Source organism: Neopsephotus bourkii, unplaced genomic scaffold (assembly GCF_033783945.1).
Source record: "Neopsephotus bourkii isolate Nb327-2 ecotype Australia unplaced genomic scaffold, CSIRO-AGI_Nbou_v1 NB_1154, whole genome shotgun sequence".
NCBI lineage: Eukaryota > Metazoa > Chordata > Aves > Psittaciformes > Psittacidae > Neopsephotus > Neopsephotus bourkii.
This window is the reverse complement of record NW_026901640.1, coordinates 4,518,601-4,537,613: the sequence shown is the minus strand read 5'-3', so window position 1 is coordinate 4,537,613 and position 19,013 is coordinate 4,518,601. Positions and strand designations below refer to the sequence as shown.

The following is a 19,013-nucleotide window of genomic DNA, read 5'->3' as shown; positions in this document are numbered from 1 at the left end:
GTGAAAATATTGCAATACAGCACTGTACAACGCTGCTGTTCCAGCTATCACTGTACTCAGTCTCTTGGCAATGTTTTACATGCATTTTAATTTAGCTTCTGTTACCTGATTCAGTGCCAGCTGTCTCAGAACAGGGCAGGATGGATTAGGTTCATTAAATGTGCAGTATTTTTCTTTCCTCTCTGGTCCTCTCACTCAGGCACTTCCACTTCTTGGGTTGAGGGAGAGGAAAATGAAACTGCTCGTGTTTGAGCAGCCCAGATACTGGAGAAACTCAGCAGTAACCTTGACTTCCAGGCAAGAAAAAAAAGAAAAGGTTGTGAAACTAGAAGGTGAGAACAATATTTGCAAGAGCATGTCAGCAATTGTGTTGTCAGCACAAATCTAGCCCATGCTGAGCTGTATTCAGAATATTCTGAATACACTTGATACAAATTGAAGCTTTTAATTCAAAAGCAGCTCTTGCAACTGCACTTCTGAAACTGCTTTAGATGGCTCTAAAAAACCCAAGGGAAGTATCAGTTTTACACCCTTTATTTTGTAAGTGATCAACCCTGGTTGTCATCTTCACGTCACACCTGTAGCAGCAACACGTCTCGCTCTAAGGAACATGTTTTGTAACCTGCATAAATCCTTTGTAAATCGTTTCTCACATTAATTGACCTGGAAAATGACAAAAACTCATAGCAGACCTGTGTCTGCACCACTAAGCAAAACCAGGCCAGGAGGTAACACACTGTTTAACTGCTAGCAAGTTTCTTGGTCTGATTTTAGCCTGGGGAGTCACCCAGACAGATGAGGAAGATGGGGACAGAGCAGGGGAGTGTCTCTAGGCATCACCCAGGGCTGACTTGTTGCCACTGATACTTCATTTGTCCATTAACTTGGGCATCCTTAGTGTAGCAGGAGCAATGGTGGAGGCTGTCCGGGGATGTGGGATGTATTCACTGCTTAATCCTGTCCCTGGAGCAGTTCCTATGTTCAGAAATGGTGCTTGGCTGTCACCCAGCAGCACGTACTTGCAAAGTTTCTCATCTAGGAGCAGCTTGGGCAGATGGTCAGGTGGTGGCTCCTTTAGGATGCCCCTGTCTCCATCCAGCTCTGGTTCCTGGAGCTGGCTCAGTCCCTCTGTGCCCAGTCCCAGTGCTAACCTCTTGGCTCTGGAGTCCAGGCCATGGTGAGGGAAGATAGGCTAAGCCTACCTTTCTTCCTTGTTTCTGGCTTCACGGATCAACATGGTCTCCTTCCTCCCTGGAGTATGTTTTATTGGAGGGTTTGTCTCTTTAGGTTATTAGATGTTTTAAGCCTTTATTTTTATTTCTGCTTCCAGGTTTCATGCAGAGGATCTTTAAGACTGGAAGTAGTGACAGTCTGGTCTGTAAGGCATCTGGTAAGGAAGAGTGGGTACAGTGGCCAGACACTATCTGAGGAAGAGGGAGACTGTAACAGATGATTGAATGAGAAAGTGGGCTCCAGGAGAGGCTTGGGGAGTAATCAAAATGTTTTGTGAGATAAAGAGGGACTGCCAAAGTGGGATGTGCAAATAGGGAAAGGAGAGTTCATGGGCAGTGGGAGAGGTGAGGCTGAAGTGTGACTGCGAAGTCTGGGAGGTAGGCCTGAGCCAGAGGGCATGGGTTTGGGACAAATGGGGCTTGCACGGGGGGCTCCTCCCTTGGCACCCCAGGAGCCCCTCATGAAAGAGCCATGTGCGGCAGCACCTGCCCACCGTGGTACTGAGCAGGGTTAAAAGGAGGCCACAGGCAGATTTCTGTTCCCGTTTTGCAGATGCTGGAGAAAGGTTTGCCCTTTGCAGAAGGCAAATCTAGGGATGGCTGTGGGATGAGGGATAAAATTAGGTATTTTTTGGATAGAGTTTTCTTCATTATTACACTATGATTCTTCTGTGGTTTGGAGCAGCCTTGTCACATTTCATTAAAAATCTGATTCACTTGTTTAAATGTGATACGGGATTTAAAGAGGACAAAGGATAAAAGCTTTCCTAAAACCCAAGATCTTGAGAACGATTCTCCCTGGGTGGAGGTGCATAGTGCAGAGGTATGTGTGTGCTGGAGCAGGTTACCTTGCTGCACTGCCCACTGTCCCCACAGTGCAACCTGCTCTCCTGACCTGTGTTCCAGCCTGCATGGCACCTGCACACCATGGAATCTCAAGAGCATTCCCAGTCCTTGCAAAGCCCCAGAAGCTAACTGGGTTCTCAGGTAGGAGCTAATTGGGTGCTCAGGTGGGAGCTAATCAGCTGCTAATGCATGAAGGCAGTAAACCCTGCACTTTACACCAGGTACACCCCTTTATGCCCTAATAGAGTCAGCATGTGAGCAGTCACATCCAAGAAGACCCCCCCTGGGAAGGGCACAGTCCAGTTTGTGTTCCTGCTTGCTAATGGATCTCCTCTCAGTGAGGTATGCCAGCTCTTTTCGCCAAGCTGCTGGAGGTCCTGGCTTACTACATTTTCCATCTTGAAGCTTGTTCTGTTCTCTCCTTAGCCAGGAGACAGTGTTTAAGTAAGTCATTTCATGTCGTTGCACAATGCAAGAGTCTCTGTTAGGCTAGGAGTCATCTCTTGCACTGCTGGCTATTAAACTGTAAATTAAATATAGACTCATCTCCGTGAGGGCTAACCTTTTCCCTTTGGCTTTTCATCTGGCAGCATGTTCTGCATCTCTGTTTTCCTAACTCTCATTGTTTTAGTGAGATGTGCTGTGTGAGATGTGTTTTAGTGAGATACGATAGTGACTGATCCTTTAACCACACGCAGAATTTATTTATTAGTTTCTTAAGCTGGGGGTTTGGTGGGAAGATACAGTAGCCAGGCAAGTATCTTGAATCCCTGGTAAGGACCCGAGTTCTTGTTGCTCATGCAAACACTTAAGAAATTAATCACGTAACTAAGTGCTTTGCCATCACATAAAGGTTAAAGAAAGGCTTTAATATCCAGCAGCAAAAGACTTGCATGCTGCAACATGGCTCAATGCTATGACATGTTTTATTATAAATCTGTTATGACTGTGGGGGAGAGAATGAAGCTTGGGAGCAAAACTGAGGCAGGGGCTTCCCTGGAGGCTGAATGAGCTGAAAAGCAGCTGAGGAAGGATCTTGCGTTCGTGCAGCTGCTGGTGTCTGAGCAGAGAGCAGCTGCTGGGAGGGAGGAGACAGCTCTGAAGGGGTTGGTGTGTCAGGTTTCCATGCAGAGCACGTGTGGATAATGCGAGCTGCAACGCTGCTGCCTGTTCCAGCCACTGCGCGAGCCGGGAGCATGGGGCAGGTGGCTTGGAAGGGTTTATTTCTATCCCTTTTTGATTATAAAACAGAGAAATACGTCATTGCGAAGAGCAAGAAGGTGGGGATTCTCTACCGAGTGGTGCAGCTCTCTATCCTGGCTTACCTGGTGGGGTAAGAATCTCTTTGCATTTCACATACTGCCGCAGTTGCCTTTACTTACTGTGTTGTGAGGAAGATGAATGTAGGAAATGCTACACACAGTGACAGCTTGCTGTGCTTTATGGTTTTAGTGCAGATAGTTGTGCTTGGTGATACAGCTGGGATTTGTAATGTGTAATAGATTATATCTGATATTTTAACCTGCTAGGATGGCTAGATTCAGGTATACCTTCCAGATTAATGTCAGGTTAAAAATAGATCAAATGGCTTTATGGCTTTGTACTGCATTATTTATACCTTCTGTATTTGGTGGGAATGGTGCCAAACTTGTAACACCTGCCTCATGAGAAACAATGGCATTTATGCCGCAGTTTATGAGCCCTGGGACAAACCTGGGTTTGTGTACATGACTGCATGATATGCTTGAGTCTAAATGGGAGGGAACTAAGCACAAAGCAGCAGATTTCTTTGCTGGAGTGGGGTGCAGCAGCTGGGATTGTGGAGTCTGAGGCAGTGTGAATGTGGGCTCCCTTGCATGTATCTCAGAGCAAGGTGAGTTGGCATGAAGATAGCTAGAGCACGTCTCAGAAAAGGCCCAGTTCTGTAAGAGGCTGGTCACACTGACATGACAGCAATACTCTTAGCAGCTTGCAGGCTCAGACCTGGAATTATCCAACCCATGTGATGCCTGTGCCATTGCTTCCCGAGTTTCTGAGGATTTTCAAAATGTGATTCCTAAGTCTTTACCTTTACTGAGTCCCTTCACCTTTCTCATGCCTCATGTTTTCACTGATTAAATATAGCAGAGTCATTTCTACATGCTGAGTTTATTTATAGAAAGGTGTATAGTTCTGGAGCCTGCTTTAGTTAGCAGGGCAGAAGGAAGCCTCAGCAGTCTGGCATGTATTAGCTGCTAAAGGAGGAATCCTGTAGATAACATTACTGAGAACACATCCTCTGACCAAGGGGGATATAGCACGACCAGTGAGTGTTCAGAGACTGGCTATTTCCTTCCCTAGGTGTCTGGTGCCTTCTGCAAGCCTTTGGCACTGTTGCCTGCAGTGACTCCGTGGCTGGTGGTTACAGCTTGCTGCAGCAGTGGTGAGGGTTAGTCTGATCTGACTGCTCAGTCAGGTGCCAGGGCCTGGCTCAGGGTTGTGATCACCAAATTCCTCTGGATTGTTTCTGCCATGCAGCTGCCATTTCTTCCCTGATTCACTGCAGAAAATGTAAGGGTCCACTTCTGAGCCCTCCTGGAAGAGAAAAAAAGCAGTGTTATCAGGAGAACAGGAAAGTAGGAAATGTCACAGAGGTGGGGAATGTGGGTAATGTTAATGTTGAGGTTTGTCACAAGTAGCAGGTGAAGGACAGCGTGTGTCAGTGCTGCTTAGCCTGAGATGGCTGCTTTCCCTTCCTGCATGCAGCAGTGTGCTCCAGGTCAGTGCACTGCAAAGGGGACCTGTGCCAGCAAATGCAGCCTGCGTCCTCCTCCCAAACCTCCCCTGGCACCCTTCTTCAAAGGTCGGGGTGATTTTTTTTGTCTTGGCAGGTGACTTTGGCAGTGTTGTAGGGAAGCTGGAAGCATCTCATTTGAGCCAGAGGGGTTTTCACCCAGTGATAGGGAGCTCTTGCTGCTTCCACTGGTGGGAAGAAGTAAGCAAAGCTTTTCCCTGGACTGCTTAGAAGATAGAGCAGCAGCTCTTCCAGTGTGCTAGTGATAAGCCTGAAGCCCAGCACAGAGTCCAGGGTACAGTCAGGTCAATACCATCACACTGTTTTATGAAAGATCCTGTATCCTGCTGAGAATATTCCCTATGGGTTCTTGTTAGCGATGTTCATCTCACCTGCAGGAGATGCCTCTCCCCAGCCATGGTCTGGTGCTGTTCTGGCAGCCTCGTGGCACGCTGCTAAAATGGGAGTCACCTATCTGTGAAACCAGCCACACTCCTCACTTCAACTTGCAGAAGCTGTTGGTATTTTTCATCTTGAGGAAGATGAAGCCCTGCCCTTCCCCTTTCCATTGAGGAAGCACAGGACAGGGAGCTGGGAGGTTTTGTATTTTTACCCCATGACCACTTATTACACCTTTCCCTGCATGTGGGATCTTGGGATTAACTATTCCTCCAATGCTGTAGATGAGCACAGTTTGTGTCAGAGCTTATTCTAAATTTGTAGTAGTAGTTGCAAAGTGTTTGGTGTCATTAGCATGCTTTGATTTGACCTTTGGCATTGGCATCAATCTCCTCTGGCTAACTTGTTCCCTGACCCCACTTTCAAATGCTGCTGCCTGCTCTGTTCTTTGCAGGTGGGTGTTCATTGTCAAGAAGGGCTACCAGGACACAGACACGTCCCTCCAGAGCTCTGTCATCACCAAGCTGAAGGGGGTTGCCTTCACCAACACCTCGGAGCTGGGGGAGAGGCTGTGGGATGTGGCAGACTATGTCATCCCTCCACAGGTTGGCACCACCCCATCACTGTTGTCTCTGCCCTTCAGTAGAAAGATGTCTTCCAGTATGGTGGTTGGTGGAAAGGCCAGCCTGGCCTTGGCTGAGAGCAAACACCACAGCTCCTCACTGCAGTGCAGCCTTTGATCCCCAGTCAGGCACTGTGTCCTTATGGAAAAGGAGGACAAGTTCTCACCAAGGAGCCAACAAGGCAAGGCTCAGCAGGCCTGCTCCCCAGATTAACACAGTCTCCGAAGCAGAACCCCTTGAGCCATAGAGACACACCAACCTCATCCAAACAAATATCCAAAGGCACTGTTGTATCTCAGCCTAAAAAGCATCAGGAGTGAAGGAGGTATTTCTGTTCTGCAGAGAACTGCATCCTCCTTATGACAGGTACTTTAAGAGTTAAACAGGTTTTCTAACTCTTCCTGCCTTACTTTATTTTAGGGTGAAAATGTCTTCTTTGTCATGACGAATCTGATTGTGACCCCAAACCAGAGGCAAGCCACGTGTCCTGAGGTAGGGAGAACTGAGCCCCTTGGCCCCCAGACCCCTACAAAACTGGGGGTAAGAACTGGCAGAGAACACCCGTGGAGCAATGACCACAGGAAGGATGGAAGGCCAATGTTTTTTTCTCTGTAGTATAACATCTCAGTTGGGAAAGTTGGCCTGGCTACTGCAAAACTGGGAGGTTCTTAATTTCCAAAGCCACTAATCATGTAGAGCCATGCTGACTTCAGGTGAAGGTGTTGGACACCTGCCCAGCCAGAAGTGAGACCAGAGCAGTGACTGCTCAGGGCCAGAAAAGGCCATGTGAAAAATAACTTTTGAGGTGACTCTGTGTAGTTATGGATAGAGGAGACTTCCTAAGAGCTCCATTCTGGGAAGGGCTGAACATTCAGGCTCTTGTTATCTTCAGGACATGGGAGACTGCTCAGTACCTTCCAGAATGTGCCTTATGGGCCAGAGGCAGGAGGTCTTTCTGCATCATACTGAAATGTCCTCTGTGAGATGTGGTTCAGAATGGGCTGTGGGAGGAGGACACTGGCCATCCAGGGAATGTTGTAGCAGAGATTAATTTTGCATGTCTCAAGACATGTTACTGTGGCCAAGGCTGAGCACAGTTGGTCTGTTCAGGAGACAGTTGTCCTCCAGTGACTGCATTAACCCAGCATGCAGCCAAGAGAAGGGTTTGGCTCTAGAATCAAAGCTAAAATCAGAAGATGGTGTTATCTCTTGAGGTGAAGTACTGTGACATCCTGCCTGGTTTTTCCCCAGCCTGTCACTCTGCACAGTGAGCAGAGCCCGAAAACAGGATGTCACAGCTGAACCACGGTGTGACGGCAGTGTGATGCTGCTGAGCTGTTTGCACAACTTACGGTTACCGCTTCAGCTGCATGTTTTTTATGTTCACCACTCTATGGAGAATTCACCCACATCAGCAGCACTTTGTTAACCATCTGAGTATCATGTTCTGGCACAGGTCTCACTTTTCTTCCCTTCCTCCTTGCAGAGTGACAGAATTCCCGATGCCCTGTGCTACAAGGACAGGGACTGCATGGCAGGGGAGGCAGTGGTGGCTGGCAATGGTAAGGGAAGGATCCCTCCTGTACTGTCTGGTAGAGTCATGTTCCTTCAGAGGTATCAGCCCAGTTACAACCCCAGAGATCTCTGACTACAGACAGCAGCAAGGATTTTCTCTTCTTTGCTGTCTTTTACTAAGATTGCTGCCTTGCTCACAGCTTGTGATGGCTGGGCCAGAGCACCCCAGGCTGCTCAGAGAAGCAACAAGGGAGTGGTTGCTCCAGCTGAAAGCCCCTTTCACAACAGGGAGGAGGGCTCATAGTGGCAGTGAAAAACATCTGGTTTTCATGTGCCCTGTAGGTAAGGGGAGGAGGTGGCTGCTCTGTGTGACCTTTTCTGTCTGTGCTGCAGGGGTTAAGACTGGCCGTTGTTTGAAAGACAGGGACAGCATCAGAGGAACTTGTGAGATATTGGCCTGGTGCCCAGTGGAGAAAAGATCCAAGCCCAAGTATGTGGCCATCCTCTGCTGTTTCCAAGCTTGAGCTGCTTGGCTTGTGTGTCACGTAGGGTGATATCTGGGTTCCCTCTGCTTGGATGTTTGCTTGAATGTTGGCTGTTCCAGTACAGGAGCGAGCTCTGCATGGCCCCCTGTCAGGACTGGCCCCCTGCTCATCCCTGTTGAGCTCACTGGTGGTCCCAGAGCTGTTTTCAACTCCCAGGAATTCCCCTCAGCCTGCGCACTCCTCACCAACTCCTTGCTGGCAGTGCTGTGGTTGGCCTAGAGCCACAGGGTGAAACCTGGCTGTGGCTAAAACTGCAGTTGAAGTTTAGGATGTGGGCAGCGTACAAACATCAGATGGATAACAGCCCCTTCTCTTCCAGGAAACCGCTTCTCGCCAGTGCAGAAAACTTCACTGTTTACATCAAAAACTCAATACGCTTCCCCAAGTTTAAGTTTTCCAAGTAAGTGCAGGTGCTTGGAGATCCCTCTGTCCTCTCCATCACTGAATGAATAACCTTGGTTTGCTCCATTGTCCTCTGCTGCCTGAGGGCTGGGATAGGGAGGCACTTATCCCCTCCTCTGAGGTGCAGGAGAAGGCTTTTGGCTTCAGGCTGTTTGGGAACAAGGAGATGATGAGGGGTTGGAGCTTCTCAGATTGCAACTGGGATAATGCATCCCTCACCAGATGAGGTCTGTGATGAATCCTACACCATAGGATGTGCCAGAGCCCCTGAAGCAGGGGGACCTGTCCACCAGCAAGGGCATAGCCAAGATCGTGAGCTGCTTCTGTTCCCAGATACCCCTCCTTTTCCACAAAAATGAAAATGCCTGGACAAGGTTGTGAAAATGCAAACTTAAAAAAACTTGTTTGCATTTGCTGCTACAATATGAACAGAATAAAGAAGTGTAGAAAGGAGTGTTCCTGCTGTTCTCCCAGGCTCAGCTAGACATTTCTGGCATCTTCATTTGAGAAAACCAAGTGCCCTAGAGCACTCGGGCAGCCTGCGCCATGGGAGTCCTTTCTTGAGCCCACACTCAGCTGGACTAGTCCCTGTCTGGCCTGGAGGTCATTTCTGTGGGCAGACTGCTTTCCTGGGGTAGCAGTGGAGAGGGTCGAGGGGTGACTAGGCTGGTGACAAGGTGCCATTTCTGCTGTGTATGAGGCTGCTGGAGAAGTCTCTGATCTCTGCAGCTGTGGTGGTGTAGGATGTGCAGGCAAGCAAAGAGGGAGACAAGGTGGATTTCCCTCTTCCCTACATGCAGGATGAATGTGTTGGCAACCAACAATGAGTCCTACCTGAAGAGCTGCCGGTACAGCACGGAGCATCCTTACTGCCCCATCTTCCTCCTGGGGAACATCGTTCAGTGGGCTGGGAGTGACTTCCAGGAAGTGGCCTCAGAGGTAGGATTGCCCCTTGGCTCATGTGTCTTCCTGGCTGGCTGTACTGCTCTCTGCGTGAGGAGAGTCACTGCTGACTGCCCAGGAAACTGCCTCCTGTACAAGGTGCAGTGGATGCTTAAAGCCAAGCTGTTCCCATTTATCCTGTCCCCAGGGAATGGGAGCCAGGGTGATGTGGGTAGGCAGAGGAGGTGGTAAGGTCAGTTATTTGTTAGTTGGGGCTGCCCAAACCACTGCTCTATCAATTTTAACACTACTACACCATCAGTTTAAACCCAGAACTCTGGAAGGCCAGTGGGGCTCCTCTGCTCAGAGAACACTCCGGGAAGCTTCCCCTGAGGGAAAGGGACATGTTTCTGCATGGAGTGGCAGGGCTGCAGCACCAAACAGGCTGCAACCTGATGTGAGAAGAACAGGGGGAAAGATGTAGCCAGTCTGAGGCATCCTGGGAAGCAGAGGGTGGGAAGAGTGCAGGCTTTGTGCTGGCTGCTGCACTTGTGAATTAGTGAAATCAGTGTCCTGGGAGGAGAAACCTCTTCCCAGGATTGCAGCACTAAGGTTATGCATGCAGTAGTGTGAGTAATATCATAAGCATGAACTCAGCCCATCCAGATGTGTGTGTACGCATGTCCATGACCAGAAGTGCAATGGTTCTTGTCCCAGGGGAAATCTTGCCCAAGGAGCTGACAAATTTAAAGACACCTTAATTGAACTAAACTTAAACTCACACTGTCTCTCTCTTTTGTTAAGGGTGGTGTGATAGGAATTCAGATTGAATGGAACTGTGATCTTGATAAAGCCCCTTCTGAATGTAATCCTCACTATTCTTTTAGCCGTCTGGATAACAAGTTTGCAGAAAAGCCCATCTCTTCTGGGTATAACTTCAGGTGAGTAGAGGAGGATACGACGCAGGACCACAGCTGGCCTGAGCTGGTTTGAGGTGCGGGTGTTGGGAGGCTGGCAGTGAGGCAGGACCAGCCTGTGCCAGGCACACTGCTTTGCAGAGGAGGTGAGGGAGGGAGTTAGGCTCATGGCAAACTAAACTGTTTTTGATAGGGGAATAGAGCTGTTTGAAGAGAGAGGTGAATTCAGATGGTGGGGTTTTGTGTGTATGTGTGGGACAGATGATGGAGTTAAACTCAGCATTGTTGTATTCCAGGTTTGCCAAATATTACCGGGATGCTGAAGGAGTAGACTACCGGACGCTCATTAAAGCATATGGAATCCGCTTTGATGTGATGGTGAATGGCAAGGTGAGGTCCCAGGCTGGAGTATTTCAGAGCCTGGCAAGAAAAAGGGTGAGGGACATCTCTCAGTGGGAAGGCAGCTCTGGGATGAGAACGGCTTCTGGCTTGTCATAGGAAAGGGCTCTTGCCATGTATCTATGTGGAGCTAACCCTGCATAAGAAAGGAGAAGGTGGATGAGTCCGCACCAATTCTGCCTAAATTCACGCTCAGTAAAGTCCCACAGAAGAAAATGTGCCCCAGAGACTTGCTCCCCACGTGAATGTACTGCAGGAAAAAGCAGCTTAATCCATGGATGAGGCAAGCTCAGAAATGCAGCCATGGGCAGCTGGATCTGAGACACACACAGAGCTTTAGTGTCCAAGATTGTTCACTGCAGATCTGGGGTTGTGCGTGCTTATTGCTAACAAAACACCCACGGGCACCGGTAGCTTCCCCTGTGTAACACCACCCCCTTCAGTTTGTCTCTTGGGTTGTTCTTTCAGTGACTGTTTCATGACCTTTTCTCTTTTAGGCAGGCAAATTTAACATCATTCCCACTATTATCAATATTGGTTCGGGGCTTGCTCTCATGGGAGCGGTAAGTGAACGTATTTCCTTAAAAGTAACATACTGGGACCCAGATCTCTCATTTAACTGTTAGGAGGATAAAATAGGACAGTTGCTTTAGATCTTCTCTGGTAGTTTTTGCTGCTCTGACTGCTCAGCCAGGTGTGTGTCTGTGTCCTGTCTTAACAGCATCTGTTAATGTACTGTGTGGTCTAAATACCCTGAGGATTGCACAGCCTATGAAGGAAAATAAAGCTCCTATCAGTTATGCCTTAATGCTCATTAGAGCGGAACATTTCCTCTTCCACTCTAAGGAGAAACCACAAATTCTTTCTCTCTGCAGGGAGCTTTCTTTTGTGACCTGGTGCTGCTGTATCTGATTAAAAAGAGTAACTTCTATCGAGGCAAAAAGTACGAGGAAGTAAAGTAAGTGGGCTTGGCTTTGTGTATAAATGTAATGGCTTTATTGTTATGACTACCAGAAATAGGAGATAACTGGAACACAGTAAACATTGATGGCAAACACAGGCTAATTGCAGGAAATTATATTCCTCTAAATGACTTTAGACAAGTGACTCCCTCCCTCTGTAATTCACTGCTGTCATTAGTTGGGGAGCAAAGGCAGCTGCTGTGTCATGGTTGGACTTAATGGCCTTGCACTGTCTCCAATGACCAAGGATGGAATTGGAGCAGCTCCAAGAGCTCTAAACCCTCATGAAACCAAAGAAAGGGGCATTAAGTGTATGGCAGATGATGGCCTGTGTGGTGAGGTATAACAGGCCCGGCTGGGAACCTCTTACCCATGTTGCTTCCTGAACAAAACCAGCCTGCTTGCCTTGGCTGTCTCCTTTGCTTGTTTCCTCAGGTCCACTTCCAGGAAATCCTTATCTAGTCCTACGCTGAATGGGAATCAGAGCCCTGACCAGGTCGGTGGGCTCTAGACACAGCGATGGGTCTGCTGGCTGGGCTCGTGTGCCAGGAAAACCCTACAGGTGTTGAATCACACCAGCACTGGGAGGTGGAGATGCCCCACATCAGGTCTGTCTTATTACTGGGATTCCCAGAGGAAAAAAAGTCCTCTAAAGACTGCCTTTCTTTCCCTGAGATGTTCTCTGGTATCCTGAGCTTGCATGAGTGCGCCGTTTCTATGGATTTATAAAAGGATTTTATAAAAGTAAAAAGAAGGCACCAAGTGAACGTTTTTGTATCTACTGGTAGATATATCTGTACCTACAACAGTCACTGTTATCCCAAGGCTGTGCTTTGCTTCCATGTGCTGGAATGTGAAACACCACTGGCTCTCAGAGGGCTGAAGCTGAGATACAACCCATCCCCTGCCTCCCAACTCCCACTTGTGTTACATAGGAGAAGATGTGAAGCTGTAGGACTCATCCTGTCGGAAGTGCAGCGAAACGCAGAATTCCAGCAGTGCTTGGAGCCCAAGAGCACGTTTTTCTACAAGGGCCATGGCAGGGCAATCACCTTTATTGCAGGGTGTGTGTAACCATTAGGGCTAGAAATGGTGCTTCACCAGGAAAAGCCTTCCAACAGCTGCAGCAAGGAGCTGTGCTGGGCTCAGGAACAGCAGGAGGGTGGGTTCAGCCATGGCAGGGTCCCAGCTGCCACCACTGTCACCTGAGAGCTGGCATTTAGAGCACAGAGCGGGTAACAGCAGGCAGTGATTGATAATGAGAGGAAAGCAGGGAGACTGAGTAGCTCATCAAAGCATGTAAAGCTGACTGTGCTCTACCAACACCAATGTTCCAATGGGACAAAACATCCTCATTAGGTGACCAAAGCTGTTTCCTGAATTTAAGTCTTCAGCCCCCCCCATATATTCCCTAGAATATTTCCTTTCTTTCTACCATTTTTTTAAAACAATTCCCACAATCACTGCTATTAATAAAACATAACCAGATTCCTTCTCAGGAGTTTGTTTCTTTGATTCCCTGCCCCACCCCCCCACCCCCCTCCCGTATTTAATGCACAGCAGTAAAATGTACCACTTTGGGCAATGCTCTGCAAGACTCTTCTGTACAGTGTGGTTTGTAGGTGGGACACACCACCTTCTCTTTGTGATACATACTTGTGTAACCAAGGCAATTAAACATTAAGTTTGCACAAGAAGGTCTACAGTAAAGGTATTACCTGTGTAGTCAGTCACATGCTTTTCCTTTCTGTTTCTGCTAGATGTAAGGCACCAGAACAAAGCACAGCTCAATGCCAGCATGTGTTCAGTAAGGACTGAGGCGGCAGGTAGCAAGATGCTGCACTTACTTGGTTGTTTCACTGAATACAACAGCAATAAAAAGGAGCAAAGGCTCATGAGAGTGTTATTTAGTGACTTTTGTGTGCAGTGAAGAGCATCGAAACCAGTGTCATTTATTAACAGTTTGTACATGTAACAATTGTGGAAGATAACATTAACACTGGCAGCTCAAATACACTCCTGGACCAAACTTTTACATACACTTAATTACAAGTTACTGTGCAATATCTGTCGGTGGATTACTTTTAAAAGTGCTATTACATGTGGCTTTTTTTTATGTGTAGAGGCAGGCAGCAAATCTAGAGGGGAGTGTTACTGGTGTGCCTTACCCAAACCAGAGAACTACATTAACCAAAACCCAGGACTGTGCCTGCAATTAGGGACAGAACCACCAAACAAACATTCATGGGAGGCATCCAAGTAGTGGTTCACATTCAGTTTAATTAGAACAGTGCTACCGCTTCATTTGTACTTGGACATAATTTACTGACAGTATTAACAATGCAAGCAATGGACAACAGTTTCAAAGGTAAGCTGGCCTAGTTGTGTAGGTGAGTTCTGGCAACAGTCCTCCTGCTCAAGTAAAAACCACTGCAACTAACGTGGCTCCTGGTCTGTTTAGTAGACATGAACCATGCCGTACAGGAAAGTCCAGAACAAGACGTATGTGAAGAGCCCTCCTATAAGCCCCCCCGTGAAAAGTGGCCTTCGGGATTTAAAGTACTTGTTCCATCTCCGTCCGGCTTTTAACACCAAGAGCACGGAGAGGAGGACGGAAGCCAGGAAGTAGAAGATGAAGCCGTGAAGGCCGGTCAGGCCGAGGATCCCCGCCGTGGCGCCCGACAGTGCCGAGACAGACGTCCTGCAATAGTCCAGGATGGCGGCGTTCCCCCGCACCGCCGCCTCACTGATGAACTGCGGCCCCTCGCGCTTGGCCACCACCGCGGCCATGGCTCCCGGAGCTCCTCTCGCCCAGCGGAGCTGGGGGGAAGGAGACACGCGCTGTACGGGCCGGGCGGGGGCAGCCCTGCCTGTGCACCGCCCCGCTGAACCCGCTCGGCTCCACAGTGCGCTGCAGGCCCAACAGCCGCCGCCGCCGCGGAAGACCTCTCCCCGGCCCCCTGCACCGGGGCCCGCCCGCCTCCCCCCAGCCAGTACCTCTCATCCACGGCGGCGCAATACTCCGCGGGACCCTCGGCCGGGCCCTGCCGTCACGCCTCGTACCCTGCGGAAGAACACCGCACACCGCCCGTCACCGCGGGGACCGAGGCCGCCTCCCGCCGCCGCGCCCTCCTCCCCGCACCGGGCCCAACCCACCGCCACACCGGAGCCTCACACCACCCAGCCGGAAGCTCCTGTCAGGCATCTTGGGCGCAGGGGACGGCGGGAAAGCAGCCTCACTTCCGACTTCCCCGCATGCGCTGAGCGCGGGGCGGCACCCGATTGGCTGACGGCGGCGGGGGACGGGGCTGGGCGAGGCGCTTTTGTTCGGGCGGCGGCGGCGGCGGGGTTGGGGTGTGTCATGTCGTACGTGCCGGGACAGCCGGTCACCGCCGTGGTGGTGAGATGGGGCTGGGGCGCCGCGCTGGGGGCTGCTGGGACGGGACGGTGGTGCTGGTGCTGGTGCGGCTGTCAGCGTGGGGGAGGACGCGGGCTGCAGCGCTGCCGGTCATGGTTGCGTTCCCTGCCGTGGAGGCTGATAGTGCCTATAGAGGGGTCGTCACGCCACGAGTTGCAGCGGCCCGGGCACTCGAGCCACACGCAGGCCCCTCCGCTCTTGCGTAGGGAACCGGGAAGGAGCCCCGCCGGCCTGCGGGGATGGGCTGCAGCCGCCGCTTGTCCCGGGGGTGCTTGGCGGAAGGGGGAGGAAGTAGCCGGAGGCGCGTTCCCCGGGGTGCGGAGGACCGTTGCCCGGCAGCGGCGGTATAAGCACCCGCTTTGTCTTGGCGGGGTCAGAAGTGGAGCGCTAATTAAGGGGCTCCGCATCTGTGTGAGCGGCACCGCTCCCCGCTGGGCTGAGGGCGGGGAGACCGCCCCGGAGTGGCGGAGGGCCTGAGCGCAGCACCCTGGGGAGCTCGGTGCCTGACAGAGCTGCTTGAGAACAATCCCAGGGTGGTTTGGGGAGGAAGGGACCTCTGAAGGTCACCTGGGCCACCTCCTGCAGCGGGCAGGGATACCTGCTTGTGTGGTACTTGGATCATGCGTGAAGTTTGTCAGATGCCTGCAAACACCAGACACAGCAAGGAACACGTGTCTCTGGGTTACAAGTGTGTCGATAAGTTATCTTGAAAAAGAACCATCCTAATAATAGGTTGTTGTTTCACTGATAGGGCAGGAACGTGGGGACGTGGGCAAAGAGCAAGATGAGTCTTGCTGTGAGTGACTGCGGGTTGGCAAGGCATGACTCATGGTTCAAGAGACCTACTCTGTTTCTAGTGTTTTCCCTTGTATCTAGAGCTCGGAGTAGTTAAGGAGCTTGGCTGTATGGTGGCAGGAGCACCACTGGGCTGAGTTTGCAAGTGGTTTCCTGTCCTGCTGTTCTGTGGCAGGGCTGAGAACAGCTGGTAGCCAACTGCTGTCAGCAAGATTTCTTCATCGCAACATTCAGCTGTTTTTCTCTTTACAGCAAAGAATTGAAATACATAAGCTTCGTCAAGGTGACAATTTGATTTTGGGGTTCAGCATTGGAGGTGGCATTGATCAGGATCCTACTCAGAATCCTTTCTCTGAAGACAAGACTGACAAGGTCAGATGCATTTCGTTTTACATAGCCACTATCTCTGCAAAAGGCTGAGTATGTCCAACTCAGCCAGCTAATTCAACTGGTGTCTGTATTCTGCCCTCTCACATAGCTGGCTATTAAAAGTTACTCTGTTGCTATGTTATCATTTGCAGACTAGATTTGGTTTGTTAGCTCTCCACCTCTTCTGTTATCCAGCATTGAACAAACCTGCTTTTAACTAGAGCCTGTAATATAAAACAAAGTGTTTTTGTAGAATCGTAGAATCCCAGACTGGTTTGGGTTGGAAGGGACCTTAAAGCCCATCCAGTTCCAACCCCTGCCATAGGCAGGGACACCTTCCACTAGAGCAGCTTGCTCCAAGCCCTGTCCAACCTGGCCTTGAACACTGCCAGGGATGGGGCAGCCACAGCTTCTCTGGGCACCCTGTGCCAGCGCCTCAGCACCCTCACAGGGAAGAGCTTCTGCCTAAGAGCTCATCTCAGTCTCCCCTCTGGCAGGTTAAAGCCGTTCCCCCTTGTCCTGTCCCTACAGGCCCTTGTCCAAAGCCCCTCTCCAGGTTTTGGATAGCTCTTAAGTATTTAATAGCCCTTACTTAGTAAGTGAACATTTCATTATTTTTTTTTCCTAGGGTATCTATGTAACAAGGGTAACAGAAGGAGGCCCAGCAGAAGTTGCAGGACTCCAGATTGGAGATAAGATCATGCAGGTAAACACCATTATGAGACAAGTACTAACACAGCATTAGGTGTGTGCTGCAGGAAAGTGTCTGCTGGGGGAAATGCTGTCTTCTGGGTACTTTCCAGGACAATTTGTGGGGCTTATAAATAAGGTGATGAATGGCACAAGTATCTCTACTACATAGTTCTACTGAACAGTTATAGGACACCTGTGAGTCCACACACCTGCCTCATTTTAGATGTTTTTCCCAGGTGAATGGCTGGGATATGACAATGGTGACCCATGACCAAGCAAGGAAGAGGCTGACGAAAAGGAATGAAGAAGTAGTACGGCTGCTGGTGACCAGGCAATCTCTGCAGAAGGCTGTGCAACAATCCTTAATGTCCTAATCAGTCACTGAGTTGGGGAAGGGTTGGGGAGGGAGATATATAGACTGATGGTCAAGCAAGGAAGCAAATCCTAAGCTGGAACGGGTTGGCTGGAAGGGGAGGATGTTCCCAACTGTGGTAAACATGATTATTATTTTTAGTTTTCCTTCTTCTGATGTAACTGGCAGTAGTAGAATTCTGGTCCCCTCAGCAGAGTGCTTCTCTAAAAGTCTTCCCTGCAGGTACATGGTTAAGACTTTACTGTAGTTGTGGCTTTCAGGAGGACAGGGACAAACCATATTTATCTAAGGAAGCAACTGGAAAAGCCTTAACTCCAAAAGGATTCTTTTGTAGCACAAAAGGTTCCTATTTTAAGAAGAAATGTGGCTTCTGCTACAGAAGAGGGTTTGCTATGCTTAAGCTTTTGGAAGTGAGCTGTCCTGTCCCCTCTGCGCTATCAAACTAAAATGCCAGAATTAAGAGTTGCTCACTGCTGTGGGGAGGAGCACTGTACTAATCCCACTCCGTGTGCTAGCTAGGCAAAGCATGCCAAAGGGTTTGGGGCATTATAGTTTACTGTAGATTCCCTGCACAAAGCAGCCTCTTCAGATAAGAAACAGCTAAGTTACACAGGAATGTTAGATTAATGCCTGTGAAGGACACTACAAGTTCATAGACACTACAGTTTAACTTCACTGTCAGCATAAAAACTTAATTCTCCTTGTTCCCAAGTAATTTGTAACATGAAATGAATCAAGTTTAAATGAAAGGAATATGGAGCAGGAAAGAAGAAACCGTTGCTGAACTTAGAGAAAGAGCTGCTTGTTGTGTTGAGAGTCCTCAGTTCTTCATTCCGCTTTTATCGGACTTGAAATGGGAGGGGTGGATTTTGGTCTGTCTTCTAGAAGATTTTTCTTAAATCACTGATTTATTGAATGGAAGAGATTAATATACCAATAACATGCAAAAGTGCCTCCTGACCAAATTTAAGCTTCTGGTAAGATACTCAGTTTAAATCAACATGCCACAGGATTTAAGGCTCTTGCTGCAACACTGAGATAATTTTCTAGCATCCTGGTGGTTTGTTAACCAGCTAGGTTTACAGTTATCAAAAAACTGGAGTTCTTAATCCCCTTCAGTTGATTTATACATACCTATACTTTTCTTAAGCAGTCTTCAGGTAAGCTGTTGTAAATAGAACATGAGGTGGCAGACTAACTTATTACTGCTGTGCCACATGCATATGTTGTGATTAATGCATCTCAGACTATTCTGTACACACCAGCAGATGCCTATTTACCATTTTTATATCTCTGGAATAACTCCAATACTGCTTTTGAATTTTGTAAGTTAAGAATTCAATGGTAAATTTTAAGGCTTTCAAGTTGGAAGTTATTTTTTTTTCTTTTTTTACTATAAAGATACACTGCTATTTGTACTGCTATTTCACTTGATTTTACACACAATAAAACAAAACTGGATTTCCTGAGCTGTTTGTCCTTACATTTGAGAATGCCACATCTCTTCAATGTCCCAGCTGAGACCTTTTTTTCTGGCTCAGAGTGGACTGGGGACTACAGCAGCACAATGCAGCCTGAAGTTAGTAATGTCTGATTTCACTGGTGGATGCTTGCAGTGTTAGTAATCTGTCATACCTCACTGGGACTCCAGCAGGGGAGAGAAGTGTCCTAGTCTTCCTTAGTTTGACACCTCGTAAGACACATTAACATTTGAGCTGTTAAATACTGTTCAAAGTACAAGTGCATGGATTCCCTTCTTGTTCTTTAAAGGGTGTAATGCGTAAATGTATCTTAAGACCTTGATCACAGCACATGTAGTTGGAAAGTTGCCCAGGAAACAAAAAACATATATTTAATTATGGGGCTGTTA

At 48.8% G+C, this 19,013-nt stretch overlaps 3 protein-coding genes across 4 annotated transcripts in view; 2 read left to right on the top strand and 1 right to left on the bottom strand.

Annotated features, from left to right (window-relative positions):
- TAX1BP3 (Tax1 binding protein 3) overlaps positions 1–18,612 on the top strand; it is a 41,346-nt gene extending 22,734 nt beyond the window's left edge. The window contains exons 2-5 of the mRNA XM_061363643.1: positions 14,857–14,895; positions 15,961–16,080; positions 16,706–16,783; positions 17,007–18,612. Of these exons, the coding sequence (XP_061219627.1) occupies positions 14,857–14,895; positions 15,961–16,080; positions 16,706–16,783; positions 17,007–17,144 (375 nt within the window). The 3' untranslated portion in view covers positions 17,145–18,612. The remainder of the gene's footprint in view (positions 1–14,856; positions 14,896–15,960; positions 16,081–16,705; positions 16,784–17,006) is intronic.
- On the top strand, positions 3,156–12,402 carry P2RX5 (purinergic receptor P2X 5). Of its 2 annotated transcripts, none has more exons than XM_061363633.1 (12): positions 3,156–3,411; positions 5,705–5,855; positions 6,294–6,365; positions 7,360–7,435; positions 7,782–7,878; positions 8,253–8,333; positions 9,136–9,274; positions 10,022–10,158; positions 10,431–10,524; positions 11,031–11,096; positions 11,409–11,491; positions 11,931–12,402. In XM_061363633.1, the coding sequence occupies exons 1-12, from the start codon at positions 3,224–3,226 to the stop codon at positions 12,004–12,006; spliced, it is 1,260 nt and encodes a 419-aa protein (XP_061219617.1). In that variant the 5' UTR covers positions 3,156–3,223; the 3' UTR covers positions 12,007–12,402. The 2 variants fall into 2 exon arrangements, with proteins under 2 accessions (XP_061219617.1, XP_061219616.1); XM_061363632.1 differs by having other exon boundaries at positions 6,294–6,413.
- Positions 13,756–14,590, bottom strand: EMC6 (ER membrane protein complex subunit 6). Its single transcript, XM_061363634.1, has 2 exons — positions 14,493–14,590; positions 13,756–14,315 (listed from the first exon to the last, which is right to left on the bottom strand). The coding sequence occupies exon 2, from the start codon at positions 14,283–14,285 to the stop codon at positions 13,953–13,955; it is 333 nt and encodes a 110-aa protein (XP_061219618.1). The 5' UTR covers positions 14,286–14,315; positions 14,493–14,590; the 3' UTR covers positions 13,756–13,952.
- Positions 18,613–19,013: the final 401 nt, after the last annotated feature.